At 33.0% G+C, this 14,914-nt stretch overlaps 1 protein-coding gene across 2 annotated transcripts in view; it reads right to left on the minus strand.

The window, feature by feature from the left end:
* The window catches only part of LOC144850861 (uncharacterized), a 96,489-nt gene that overhangs the window by 80,988 nt on the left and 587 nt on the right, over positions 1-14,914 (minus strand). For both annotated transcript variants that reach the window (XR_013614125.1, XM_078708349.1), the window contains exon 2: positions 14,130-14,647. Coding sequence is in view for 1 of the 2 variants with exons in the window: in XM_078708349.1 (XP_078564475.1) it covers positions 14,147-14,647 (501 nt within the window). In the remaining variant the exon portion in view is untranslated. The remainder of the gene's footprint in view (positions 1-14,129; positions 14,648-14,914) is intronic.

Consider the following 14,914-nt stretch of genomic DNA (forward strand, 5'->3'; position numbering starts at 1 on the left):
GTTACCAACTGCCCGACCCTGGAATAGGTACAGTACTATAGTTTAGTTTATGATCTGTTCTGTAGGCCTACATTATGCCAGACTATATTTACATTACACAAAATGTTTACTAATGATTGTTAAACAAAAATAATTGATAAAAATCATTATTTTTTAAGAAAGAACAATAATTAAAACTGTTAGTGTTACGTCAACAAGTCAAGTGGCGTTTTTTGTAAGAAATACTTCTTGTTTTATATAGGAATGATATTTTAAATAGAGCAATAGTTAAAAATGTTACGTCAACAAGTCAAGTGGCGTTTTTTGTAAGAAATACTTCTTGTTTTATATAGGAATGATATTTTAAATAGAGCAATAGTTAAAAATGTTACGTCAACAAGTCAAGTGGCGTTTTTTGTAAGAAATACTTCTTGTTTTATATAGGAATGATATTTTAAATAGAGCAATAGTTAAAAATGTTACGTCAACAAGTCAAGTGGCGTTTTTTTTAAGAAATACTTCTTGTTTTATATAGGAATGATATTTTAAATAGAGCAATAGTTAAAAATTCATTCTTATTTTTTTTCTATAAAAAGTTTGATACATTTAAAAAAGATTTTATTTTTAATTAATTAGAAAAACCATATTAATTTATAATATTCATCTTTGTACATAAATCAAGCTAATTGTTGTTTAATATGTTTGCCGAAATTAATAAAATAACAAATACAAAATTATTAATAGGCACTACTGTAGATATAGGTGAGGAGTTGTTGGTGAATACAGATCTCTTAAGCTCTGTCTACAAACTTTATGTGACAAACAAATGTGATGTGTCCATATATGGACATGATGATGTTATATCACAACCATATTTGGCCATACCAATGCATATTTGGGCACATCACACTCTTTTTTGTCAAACTAGTTTGATAGTGTAGACAGAGCTTTAAAGAGTTGAGATGGAAGAAAATATCCCATATTCAGAGGGGTTCTTTTTTTTCTTTAGATTAATTCTTTAATTGTCTTAAATCGGCTACACATTCAAAATGTGGATGTAATGTGACAATGGAATGAAAAAAGCAAAAATTAAATTAAAAGATGATTACATCACTGATGATTGTAATCAATTCTAAACTATAGAGGGCAGTATAGAGAAAATTCTCATTGGATAAAAGTTAATGTATTAAAATAATCCTATGGATCATCATGGATCAATCTCAAGTAGTATCATCAGTACATTTGAGCTTCTCACTTGTTTCATGGGAGTGTTTACACTATCAAACTTTATGTGACAAAAAAATGTGATGTGCCCATATATGGACATGATGATGTCATATCACTTCCATATGGGAATATTACTACCATCTTTGGGCACATCACACTTTTTTTTGTCAAACTAGTTTGATAGTGTAGACATAACTTAAGTAGGTGTGTCCCTGAATAGGAGTTGGCCGTAGTGTTAAAACATATATTTGAAATAAACGGAGGTATGATTTCAAAATATGAATGACAAAAAAAGATGATTGATTAACAAGAGAGAAACAACTGATGTGGTCTGGTTTATCTTCCACTGATTGACACTAAAAAGGTTCCCTTTTATCTAGATTGATTTGAATAATTGCCTAAATAGATACAACAGTTGCTGGAAATTGTCATCTAAATTAGAGAGATTGAAGGCCCCTTGGCACACCTGTACTGAGATGTATCTCTCCTCAAACTTCACAAACCTAGTCACAAATACGCTCTGAAACAAACAGGTAATTCGATTGCATCCGAAATAGAACAATATCTCTTTGGTTTTCAGGAAATTATTACGCTTCAAGGCATAACAACATACAACAAACTTTTACCAAATGCTCTGTAAGATTTCGAAGATAACGAACCAATCAGAATGCAGGAAAAACAGAACGAAATTTGGTTTTTGATATATCGTAAAGTGATCTGGCCAATTTGAAATAGAACAATTTCTAAATAAAGGTGTTGAGGGTATAATTACGATAAGGTATAACAGGCAATTCTTTGTAGGGAAAATTCATTACATGGGTTAAGCACTGACAGTTTCAATTATAAGAGTGTAGAACGTCCCATGCGGAGGGAGTGTGTAGTGGGGGTAATTGTTAAAATCTCCTTTAGCTATTTTTTGATACAAATAACTGTCAGCCTCAGTTGTAATTTCATGTTATTTATACTGATATTCCACATTCAGCCTCGATTAATTGAACTTTTATTTATTTCTTTACTCATCAGTCATTTTAAAGCAAAAGTCGTACATGTTTTATATAATGTCTTTTGCAATTAAACGGGAATGCAAATCTGCTTAACAAAAATTCCAGGATCAACAAGTTGGAAACGTGTTAAAAATATCAGGAGAATTTATGAAACATAGCCAAACAAGAGAGGGTGCTATAAAAACTATCTTAGGCGTTTGCATACAGTAAACAATAGATATGCCATGTGCGTAATCCAGTAAGCGGAAAATGTGTTGGGGAAATGTTTTTTTCGTCATTAGTTACCAAACTAGGGCCTACTAGTAGTATAGAATCTAAAATAAATTTATACATTATACTAATAGAGATATTTTTTCCATATATTTGCACGTTGAGTTGACTTCAAATAAGAGTATAGAAAAAGAATAACCAAAAAATGAATTAGAAGCAGAGGAACCATTTACACCGTTCCGGAGACTTGGTTTGTCGGTTGGTCTGTACAGTAAGTCACTAAGCAATTCAACATCCTTTATATGTATTCTTACTCCCTCCTAATTGTATAAGCTATGCTTCCGAGATTCCCCTTTTCATTCTTTTTTTCTCTTTGTACTATGCTTATTTATGTATGTTTATGATTGTGTATGATGAATGGAAATAAAGAAAGAGAAAAAAATTGTAATTGGTTCAAATATTTACATAAAATCTGACCACAACATGCTAATTATTATGATTAAAATTGATTAAATTATGATTAAACATTGGTCACATGATTTTTATTTAAAAATGTGACTAATCTAAAATGATCACATGATGTTATGCGCACAAGTGACAACGTCAAGAAAGTGACAATTTCTAAATGACATAGTCTGCCTTATATCACTCAACACGGTAAATTTTAAGTAATGTAAAGATAGATACAAGAGAATTTATACTTCGTGTATGTTTTATTAGCCTTGACTTTCATGAACTGTTGAAGACTGACCAATGAATGTTCATTATTCTAAATCAACCGCAAACAGACACAATTTATTAATATGAGTCTCTTAATTGCCAATATTATTGAACTTTCATTTCTAACGGTTCAATTGAATTAAGACTTGGACTAGTATAAAGCTCTGTCTACACTATCAAACTTTATGTGACAAAAAAATGAGATGTGCCCATATATGGACGTAATGATGTCATATCACTACCATACTTGGGTACATCACTACCATATTGGGCAAATCACAGTTTTTTGTCAAACTAGTTTGATAGTATAGGCAGAGCTTAAGCAAATGTATCAAAATATTCTGGCTAATTTTGTAAAAGCAAAAAGTGGACATTTCCAATAACTGATCAGGTTTTATTAAATAGTGATTGACTTTCTAAAGAGAACCAAAATGGACCTCTATTATAGTCTTCACCATATACAATATTTTATCAGAAGGGCTAAAATCTCTACAGTTAGTGGGTATTTCCAATAGCGGACAGGGTTTTATTAGCATAATACGAACAAAAATAGACCTATTTTTAGTCTTCACAATATAATACAAAGGCAAGAAGGGCTAAAGCTCTACAGTCAGTGGGTATTTCTAATAACGGACCAGGTTTTATTAAAGAGTGCATAACACAAGAACAAAAATATACCTACTTTTAGTCTTCAAAATGGTCTAATACTCAATATCATACTAAAAACTCATTGTGGACAGTGTACAGTACTGTCTCATGGTATAGAATAGGCCGTATAATATTAGTTACTAACGTACATACACATTATGAAGACAGGACTAAAATTCCAATAAAAATAGACATGGAAAAAGAAAAATTAATTATATAAATAATTCCTCCATGGTATGATCAGATAGTATTTTGGGAGTTTAAGTTCAGAAAGTTTAATTAAACTTTCCTGTTAATTAAAGCAAGTAAGGTTTACTACAGTAAATATAGTTTTAAAATTTGAGTAAAACATTTTTAAATTAAATGCAAAACAAGTTCTTTTTTTAAAGTATAAAGGAAGTTGTCTGCTGTAACTTAAGTACACTTTTCTACAGGTCAATTTAAAAAGGTCTACTATAAAATAAAAATATATATTTTTACTTATACTGTATGTGCAAACTCTAATGGGTACAAAGTTTTTATGCATATTATTTAATAATAAAGAGTTTTATTTTTAACAAGAAATTTTATGTTTGTTATTTTATATTTAGAAAGTTTCAAAATCTAAAATTCTATTCTGCAGCAAAGCATATAAAATATTCTTCTTTTTTGGATTAAACAATTTTTTAAACAAAATAATAATTATTTCCATAAAAATAGAAACAACTCCGGACACATGGCAACCCGTGTCCTTGATTCGTTGTATTCTTAACAACAACTGTCGTTTCGTTAGTTGACGTTTTCGAAGCAGTTGGTAAAGAGTGATACACAGCAGCCCAGATACACCCTCATCGAATCATCGATGCAGGCATGTACCGCAACTGTTGACGCGGATCACCTGCCTGATTGGGTTCGAGTCTTGTCATTTTCACCGCAAACAGTGCCCGCTAATAATGTTACTAGACTCGTCATATGTAACCACTCCTATGCGTTTCCTTGATGTTAAACAACATGATAGATCTCGACATTGATAAGGGGAAAGTAACGATTAGGGAACATTTGAATTGAAAGGCCGATTAAATTCTGTAATAATATGGCATTGCAAAGTATGAGCTATACTGTAGCTTGGTGGTTAACATGCCTGCCTTCCAATCCCAGGGTTCGGGGTTCAATCCTGACCTAGTGCTGGGGTTCAATCCCGACCTAATGCCAGGGTTGTAATATAACTCACGACTCTTTCAACTTCACTCCCTAAGCTTCAAATGAGACTTAGTTTCAAACACGATAAATTATTAAATAGTTTATCCATCGAGTTACTCGCTGTTGGATATGTATAAAGAGAAGAGTAGAAATAACTATTGGTTAGACGACAATGTATTGTAGAACCGGAAACCAATTAATAAAGTGTTTCCAATATTCCAGTTACCGTAATACGAGCAAATAATGGGGGGGGGGGGGAGGGGGAGGAGAGAAAGAAAGGGGGGAAGAAGAAGGGGGTGGGGAATACTTCTATCAATTACTTAATTTTTTAAGTAAAAATTATGAATCAAGATTTCAATATTCTTATTAACACGTAATAATATAAACCAAACTTCCTATACTGTCCTGTTGCCATGAGCATGGCGCCAAAGTATTCTGATCACATCTCTCTTATTCCTACTGTACCACAGTTTGTGTAAAATTTCAAACTCTTTTAAGGGGCATTGCCATAAATGAGAATAAGCCCAAAGGCAGAAGTTCAAATCATAGACTTATCTATGCACCAGGAAATACCAAGGAAGACATTGTCCTCCCTATGGCCTAGTTTCCATGCCCTGGTCATCAGGACTAAAATTTAATTTATAAATGACCTTCTTTAATCATAGTTCAGCAAAAACCAATCAGATGATATAATGCACAGGATCTTTATATTTTAAATACACAGGTAATATTGGGTAATTACAACAATGCATTGAAGTGGACTAAAAAATCATTTGATAGAGGTATTGGACTCATGAAAAAAAACTTGGAAAAGTTATAAATGCATTGCAGAGAAAGCAGGTGACCTACCTGTATAGATAAATATTTTTAAAAATCGGTATTTTATAGTACAGTAACAATAGATAAAGGCAAAGGTAAAAATGTGTATTGGGTTAAACATGTTTTTCATCTTTCATCAAGGGCCAAGATGAATTTATATATCAGGATGTTTTTTCCGTAAAAAATAATAAAATTGTTTAAATTACAACAAGTAGACGAAAAACATACTTCAGTAAAAACTAAATGTTCTTTAAGTTTCAAATAACCGTGCATTAGTTATCAAGTGGACCACAAGGAAGAATAAAATTGACTTCATTCATCTGGCATATTTTGTTGATGTACTAAACACTAACACTAACAGAGTTCAATATTCATGAAAAGAATGTTTGAAAAAAAAATAAAATTGGAACTAACCACAGATTATACAGTAGGAAATACATTGAATGTTACAGACCAAACGCAGGATTGTGTCCAATGGGACAAGTTAGTCAACTTTTGACTATACTAATTATATCTTCCTTTGCCGTCGTCACATTCAGACTGACATATTGGTGATGTTCTAAAATTGGTAGGGAAGAGCTTAAAGGGACGAAAAATGACAAAAGTGAAGAATAACAGCTGTTGAAAGAAAGATCTGTGAAATGATAATTATATGATCTGTACTTTCATTTAGAAGCCTATATTTTGGATAACGAAATAATAAATTCTTCAATAAAGTAGAAACAAATAAATATGAAAATGTTATATTAAAGCAAATATCAGTTTTATGGTTTGAACCACTGTGCAGGAAAGGGGTAGGAGGAGCATCAGTATTTTAGAAGCCTACAAAAGTAAAGCTCTGTCTACACGATCAAACCAGTTTGACAAAAAAAGTGTGTTGTGCCCTAATATGGTAGTGATATGCTTAAATATGGTAGTGATCACATCACCATGTCCATATATGGGCACATCACAATTTTTTGTCATAAAGTTTGATAGTGTAGACAGAGCTTTAGAATCTTATAAAAAAAAATGTTAGCAATAGAAACAAGTATTATGAAAATAGTAGACATTAAATCAAATATATTCATAGTATTGTGTGAAGTTTATCAAGGTTCAGAACAATTGAACGTCACTACTTTTTAACAAAACTCACAAGGGTACTGTAGGAGCCAGTGTTCTTGTTTAAAAAATACTTTTCCTTCACACATAGTTGTCAAACAGGAGTCAAGATCGCGGCAAAGTTTCTCACAATTTGTATAAAAAATCAACTGTTTTTTTTAGAGAAAAAGAACGGAAAAATTGCGCAAGAAAAACTAAAATATCTATAAATTAAACAGGAGTTGATTCATAAAAAAAGATGGTAATTCTTCAAAAAATTCTAAGAATGTTACCAAAATAAAATCAAAGATGTTACAAATGACGAGATTTGATTAGACAACACGCAAAGAAATTAATTATTCCATGTTAAGTTGTCGTAGCCTAGGGGCGTGATTTAGTTTGTTGAACCAGCATTTTGGTGTGAAATGATAGGACATTGATCTGCTAGGAAGGAAGCTTCTTCTATTGGCTAAACATTGCCAATGGTTTAGGAAAGGGGGTAGCTTTTGGGTCAATGGATGACCTAATTATTTTGGGTAAATTTAGTTACATTTTATTAAGACCATTAGGGCATTGCTCTGGAAAGGAATCACATGGGCAAAACAATTAAGAAAAGGGAGGCAAAATGGTACCAATGATTGAAATGGCAATGTTTTATGGATGATTTTCATCACATGATCAAAAAGAGGTATTTTCAATCCGCATTTATACCGAAATGAAAAATGGAATAGTCCTCCTTCTTAGCGCAGCCAACGAACTGGTGTCTAAATCCCTTCGCGTTGTCTACTGGAATTGGGGTTGTTATCATATGGTGGGCTCCCTAAAGGACATAATAAAATGGAATAGTTATAAAACTTGAGAAGGTATAATTCAGACTTATTTGTGAGGGAGGAGGGGCTTACCCCCACACAAACTATACACAATATAGTGGGCGGGATCTGGCCCTATAACCCCTAAATGATTTAATGGAAATAGGCATGGCCATGAGCAAATAAGCCTCGGTTTTGGCTATACTTTTATGAAACACACTGTACGGTATACAATATTGTAAATAGTAGAGTGAAATATTCACCCCTAATGGCTGACAATGAGTCAGCATAAGAACACTTTGAACGACAAATTTACAAAAAATCACAATGACTAATTATAGAAAAGTTGTCAAATTGCGAAGTCATTTTAAAATAGTGGGTAAAATTCAATTTTATTTCGGTGAAATTATATAAGTGATGAAAGTCAACAAGTTGGCATATTCTTTGTCGGTGAGTAGTCACACGGATACGTACGACCTCAATTGTCTAAAACGGGTTGGAAGGCCGAAACCACAAGACAAACTCCAGATATAAAAAATACCGAAAAAAACAAAAATCTGTAAAATACAGATATGATGAGAAGTGTCAAAAGGTCATGTCAACACTTTGTGTCATCCCAGCAAACTCTAAGTATTGCCAGTATCCTATGGCAAACAAGGATAAATGCAGCCTGTCAATCCAGATTGCGCAACTGCAGATTCAGTAAACATCCAGCCTTCCACCTCATACTGTATGGCAGGCATAAAAGAGGTTGCTAGAGTATACTATAGGCCTACAGAACTACTATTGCCTACTAAAGGCCAACCCAGACAGAGTCGTACGACGAGGCCCGATGAAACGCCTTGACTAGTCGGTACTGTCTTGAGTTGAATCCAAATGAGTCGTCATGAGATAGCGTCGGCCCTAGTTTTTACAGTAGGTTGTCGGGTGAACGTTAAACATGTTTAATCTTCTCCAGACGAGACGACTCGTGAAACACGGTCCTGAAGTGTACCTAATGTCTTTTGCATTGCATATTCTGAAATTTAGGTAGCCCCCGGGCCAGCTGCCTATGTCCTGCCTAATCAAACATTTTAAAATGACTGTATGTATTTTTGAAAACACCAATATGATATTATACCATCATTAATAATACCGGTAAATATATTATACAATGGCTATCTATTACCCTCCATTCATCAACCTTCTTATTATTGTATTAAGCTCTGACTACACTATCATCAAACTTTATGCGACAAAAAAAAAGATGTGCCAAAATATGGAAGTGATATGCACAAATATGGTAGTGCTATGACATTATCATGTCCATATATGGGCACACACACATCACATTTTTTTGTCACGTAAAGTTTGATAGTGTAGACAGAGCTTTAGTAATCATAAAAAAGAGTGAAAGATACTCAATTGACATGAAACTTTGAACTATTAATATTGCAATTTAAATACAGTATTTGAAATCTCTACTGCAGTAATCCATCACTGTATTCAAAATAAAACATTCAATCAATCAATCAATAGTGCCCTCAAGCTGATGATCCAAATAAGGGCATTATCAGCGCCAGCTTCGTTATTAGACTTAGACAAGAGAAGCCGGCATGATTCGCAAAATATTATGGCGCAGCAGTGTCTGAAAAGGGCCTTATAAAAAATGAGTCACAATAAATACACCAACAAGAAAGAAAAGAAGGAAATACTATTTATTTTCCTATTTGTACAATGCGTAACAAATATAGAGGGAGGTATTGCAAAAAAATAGAAAATTGGAATAGGACTTATTGCATACAACAACAGAAATAAAAAAAATGATATTTAAAATTAATTACAGACTAACAATATCACACAAAGGATAACAAACAGGAATAATTATTAAAATCATTTAATAGGGTCAGGGGTTTTACTGTATTGATGATTTACTAATCTATTTGGATTCTTTTTGAACTTGACCTAAATTAAAGTTACAGAATTTGTGACAAGAATTAAAAAGCGACTTGATTGGTCAAAATGGACATTCATGAAATTAGTATAAGATGCTAAAGTAAGTTAGTTGTTAGGCTAAGATGGGGAGGAATCAACAGTGAAGATTTATTAATCTAGGGAGTCAGACTAAGAATTACAACGCGAATTGATCCTATCAACATCATGGAAATAGTTATCAATTAGGGTAAGATAGAGAGTTCAACAGCGAAGACTTACTAAGCTAGGGAGTCACAGGGAGGGATCAACAGCGAAGACTTACTAAGCTAGGGAGTCACAGGGAGGGATCAACAGCAAAGATAGTAAGAAATTTGCATTGTCATGCCTTAATAAATAGGTTTAAATTAAGGGTGATACTGCACTGAAGACAACAGTGTCCTCGACAAAAGGTTGCAGTCATTGTTGAAGAAGAAGTGCAGAGAAGGAGTGAGGAAACCACTAATCAAAAAATTGAACAATGATTATGGAAAGGAAAGAGAAAATGAGGAAGGAACAAGGATGGCTAAAAATCATGGAATAGTAGCAACACGATCAATAAAAGATGATGATGCCAGATAATTAGCATCAAAGTTCCCAATTTACAGTAGAACCAACCAACTACCAAAGTAGAACAACTCTGTCTACACTATCAAACTTTATGTGACAAAAATATGTGATGTGCCCATATATGGACATGATGATGTCATATCAGTACCATATTTAAGCATATCACTGTCATATTTGTTCACATTTGTTTTGTCAAACTAGTTTGATAGTGCAGACAGAGCTTTAGACTGGATTCAATTATCAGAGAGTGGCAGTATGCCTCTTTCTTCAGTTAAAGATACTGTATAGATTCAATATAATAATAATGTAAGAATACAAAAAAACAAGTACAGTACTAAAATAATCACTTTACTTGGAAGAGAAGAATAGAATTATACTTATTTTTACTAGTGTACAGTACAACCTCTGAAACTTAAAGAAAAAAAGAATGACAAATCTAAAGTGTAGTTAATCATTGCGGAATATTACACAATAAAACTGTTAAAGCATACAGCTGTTGGAGTTTACAATTTAAAGGCCATATTTACATTAATGTTACTTGGAAATGAACAACAAAGCAAATTGTATTCACTATGAGTACTTTAGTACATAAATAACCAGAGAATTATGACAAACTTTTTTACAATTCAAAGAATTAATACTCCAATTAAATGAATTCAGCATCAAACATATATTTGTACAACTTAATTTTCATACTCATAAAGTATGTCATTTTAAAGTAATTTGTACATTCTAATATTTAAAAACTGACAATTTTTATTGATACAGTTCATCAGCCTTTTTTTTGACAGTTTCGTTTTTGTTATACACTTGAAAAGGATTACACAATTATAAACAGCTTGTTTCAATTGGAGATGGAGAAGATTTTGGATTTGCTTGTGAATTAATTTTGTAAAGTATCCAAGATGTATTAAGATTGGTAAAACCATAGTTATTAAAATATACTGTTTTGCAATAACTTCAGGAGACAAACACGCAATAGTTTTCTGTGAAGTTACAGACATGTAGGTACCGTATAGAAAGAAGTCTAGGTGTACAGTAGATGTCAAAGGTTATGAGGGCGTGGGAAGAAAACAAAACAGTATACATTAAGGTACTGTACCCAAGAGGTGTTAAGATTAAACCATAGTTATTAAATATTGCTGTTTTGCAATAACTCAAGGAGACAAACACGCAATCATTTTTTGTGAAGTTACAGACATGTAGGTTCTAGAGAAGTCTAGGGGTAGATGTCAAAGGTTATGAGGGGTGTGGGAAAAAACAAAAACAGTATCTTTAGGTAACTGTACCCAAGAGGTTGTTTTTTTGGTGTGGGGGGGTGGGGGAGAATGTTACCGTATGTTAGGCTGGGGAGAGGGTTGGAGGTGGGGTGGGAAAGATTAAGCTGGGTGGGGAAGATTTGATTGAAGAAGTGACATACCGTCTATTTCAATTTGTATGTCTCATTTACTTTTACAAATCCACATGCTGTAATTATAGCTAAAACAAATTCAGATCTTTCTCACAGTTCTTAGATTATTTTTAATTCATTTATCACAGAAAGCCTTCTTTTAAATTTTCTCATGATATAGAAGAAGCTGCAAATTTATATTTAGACTTTAAATTTATATTACTTTCAACATCATACTTACATGATGGTATATTCCTTAATAAAGGGTCGTACATTTCACACCATTTATTCACTATTAGGACGTTTTTTTAAGGCTTGTCCCGTGCTGTATTTTTTATTAACCACGAGTTATGTTTCTCGTTGTTAATTTTATCTAATTTCTCCAAATTGAAAATTCAAATAATCCTGTTGGGATGAGATGGGAACCTCGTAAGTGGACACCCGTCATAGTTTGATTGACAGATGTTGAGTAATCAGGTAAGTGGAGGAAAAGATCAAAGGATAGGGTTGCTAAACAGGTGCGTTAAGTATGTTATGTAAATATACAGGTGAGATGGTGTGGTAATACTGTAGGGCGGATTAGATATGAATTAATTGTTTGTATTAGTTTGTGTGCATAAATTACAGAATCCTTTTTCCATTGCAGCTGAATATCTTATTACCATCTAAATACCCTTTCATTATACAGTATCACATATGAGGAAGATTGCTGTCAAAGGACATGATACTGCACCATGTTTAACTGTCACAGGGTTGTTCATTATAAAGCTCTGTCTACACTATCAAACTTTATGAGACAAACAAATGTGATAAGCCCATATATGGACATGATGATGTCATATCATTACCATAATTGGGCATATCACTACCATATTTGGGCACATCACACTTTTTTTGTCAAACTAGTTTGATACTGAGCTTTAAGTAATAATGTATTGTGAGAGGGAAGGAGACATTAGGAACACTGAATATCTACTACATCTATAACAATTGATTAATTATTAATCTATATCGATTCTTTAAAAAATTACAATCTATTTAGATTTAAACCAATCAATCAACTGCAGCAAAATAAATTGTTTCACAATTAAAGTGAAGCTATCTCCTTCAAACTTCACATAACTGTTGTAATAAATAAATCTATAATCTATGTTTTGTCTCTATTTTTAGAAAGAATTTAAATTAATTCAATTGAAACTAAATGAACAATTTACCAATTACAGTAATACAAATCAATTAATTATGTTATCTAACAATGAATTATAGAACATCTAAAACATCTACAGTACAGTATGGTTAATGTATTGTACATGAACATTATTGGGTTTATTATCGAAGCCTGATGTGATTGGAATGGTAATTTATTTTGTTAACAATGGAAATGTCTTTATGAATGAAAGATTGAATAAACAAATGGAATAAAAGTTAATGAAACTTCTTGTAGTTTTAATTCCATAAATGATGCAATCCAGTGAGTTGAAAAACTTAATTTAGCCAATATTTTCTTTTATCAGAATGTACAGAAACAATTTCAGCCCTACTACTGCTACTGTAGAAAAGATATTTCTAAATGATTGGCCTTATTCCCAATCAAATAAACTGTTGCTTCTGTTATATTCTCAGTGATGTCACACCCCACACCCAGGGGAGGTATGCTACACCACAATTGGTATTGTTGCTAGCACCTCTTCCTCCCCCGGGGGCCAACAAGGACAGCCTTAATGAAGAAAACATGTTTTTTGTAAAGTATGCTGTGCTTATCTTAATTTGCCTTTTAGAAGCGCGCTAGAGTAAGTAAGTCACTGCGGCTCAAGCACAATACATGTTTGCGGCGCGTGGGAAGGTGACGTAAAATCCAGTTGTGATAACAGGATTAAACTGAGCTGGATTCTTAGAAATGAGTGGCATCCAGCCATTTCAGAAGTATACTTTCTTCAATACCTGTATTTTGTAGACCTGGATTTACTGTATGTGGCCTTATTTTTTCACTCAATTGAGTAATCTGTGAAATTACAATCCTGAATTACAATCTTCCCAATTACAACACCATTCATAGTACATAATATGACAGAGAAAATTATCATTTTAACATTTTTTTTCTGAATTTTGACTCGAGAAACATAGTTTTGTACAGTATTTTTTGCTATTTAATTTTAGTGCAGCAATAAGGTTATTTTATATAGCTTTTAGCTATGCCAAACTGGCAAAATAATTCCCTGCATGATTGTTTAAAAATGATGTTTGTGTTCAAAACAATATTTCTACACACAAAAAAAAGTTTATGATTGGAACTTACCCAAGGCATTAAACACACAGATATAAAATGATGGAATTATTTAAAGCTTTGAAACTACTTTGTTGGGACCAGTCACAATTTACAGTAAGCTCTGTCTACACTATCAAACTTTATGTGACAAAAAAGTGAAAACAAAAAAAGACATTATTTTGTCACATAAATTTTGATAGTGTAGACAGAGTTTAAGAATAGTTTTATCAATATAGTATATTTATTTTCAAAAAAATAAATTTAAATAATAATCTTACCTGTAACAAGTTTGAGTTTATTCCAAATTGTCATCATCATTAGAGGGCGGTATACAGACAGTCAGCGGAATTGCAACACAGTTTTCATCACCAAACATTGTCAGCTCATAGTTCTCGCAAATATACTCCTTCTCTCCTTGGATACCATCGGACCGCTTTGTGAACCCATTCCCTGTGAAAAGTTCAAATATCCGGACTTCACAGTATAAAAACAATCGGGTCTCCCACTCAAGTTGGGGTGGGGGAAGCGTCCGAAAGCGTGCATAACTCATAAAGTTAGGTCCACCTGGATTATGCAAAGCATCAATAAATTTGAATCCTGCTTGTGCTTCGAAAAACTCTACCGGATTGTTTTTCATAACATAGAGATGTTGTTTGACTATCTGGAATGCATCTGGATAGCATCTCCGCACAAATTTCAAGACGCCATCCCACGTTGCGGGTAGAATCGGAGTGCATTGTGGGATTGAATCAGGATACAGAAGTACAACCCAGAAGGCTTTCTTTTGGTCAACAACCTGAAATTAAATTGATCATTATCAGACGAGTATTATTTTTACAAAATATGATGTGTGCTTTAGCTGCCCCTTGTCATGTTACTGAAATGTTTAGGCCTACCTACCCTTGATTGACATAATAGGCCTGGCTTATATAATAGCTTATTCTATTATACCTGGCTAGCTAGCTAGCTAGGCCGGATAGGCCTACTATTAAAGGTCCAGCTAGGCCCAGGCTAACTGTATAGGCCTAGCTAGTTAGTAGACTACTAGTACTAGGCCTAGAGA

Source organism: Antedon bifida, chromosome 8 (assembly GCF_963402885.1).
Source record: "Antedon bifida chromosome 8, ecAntBifi1.1, whole genome shotgun sequence".
NCBI classification, from domain to species: Eukaryota; Metazoa; Echinodermata; class Crinoidea; order Comatulida; family Antedonidae; genus Antedon; species Antedon bifida.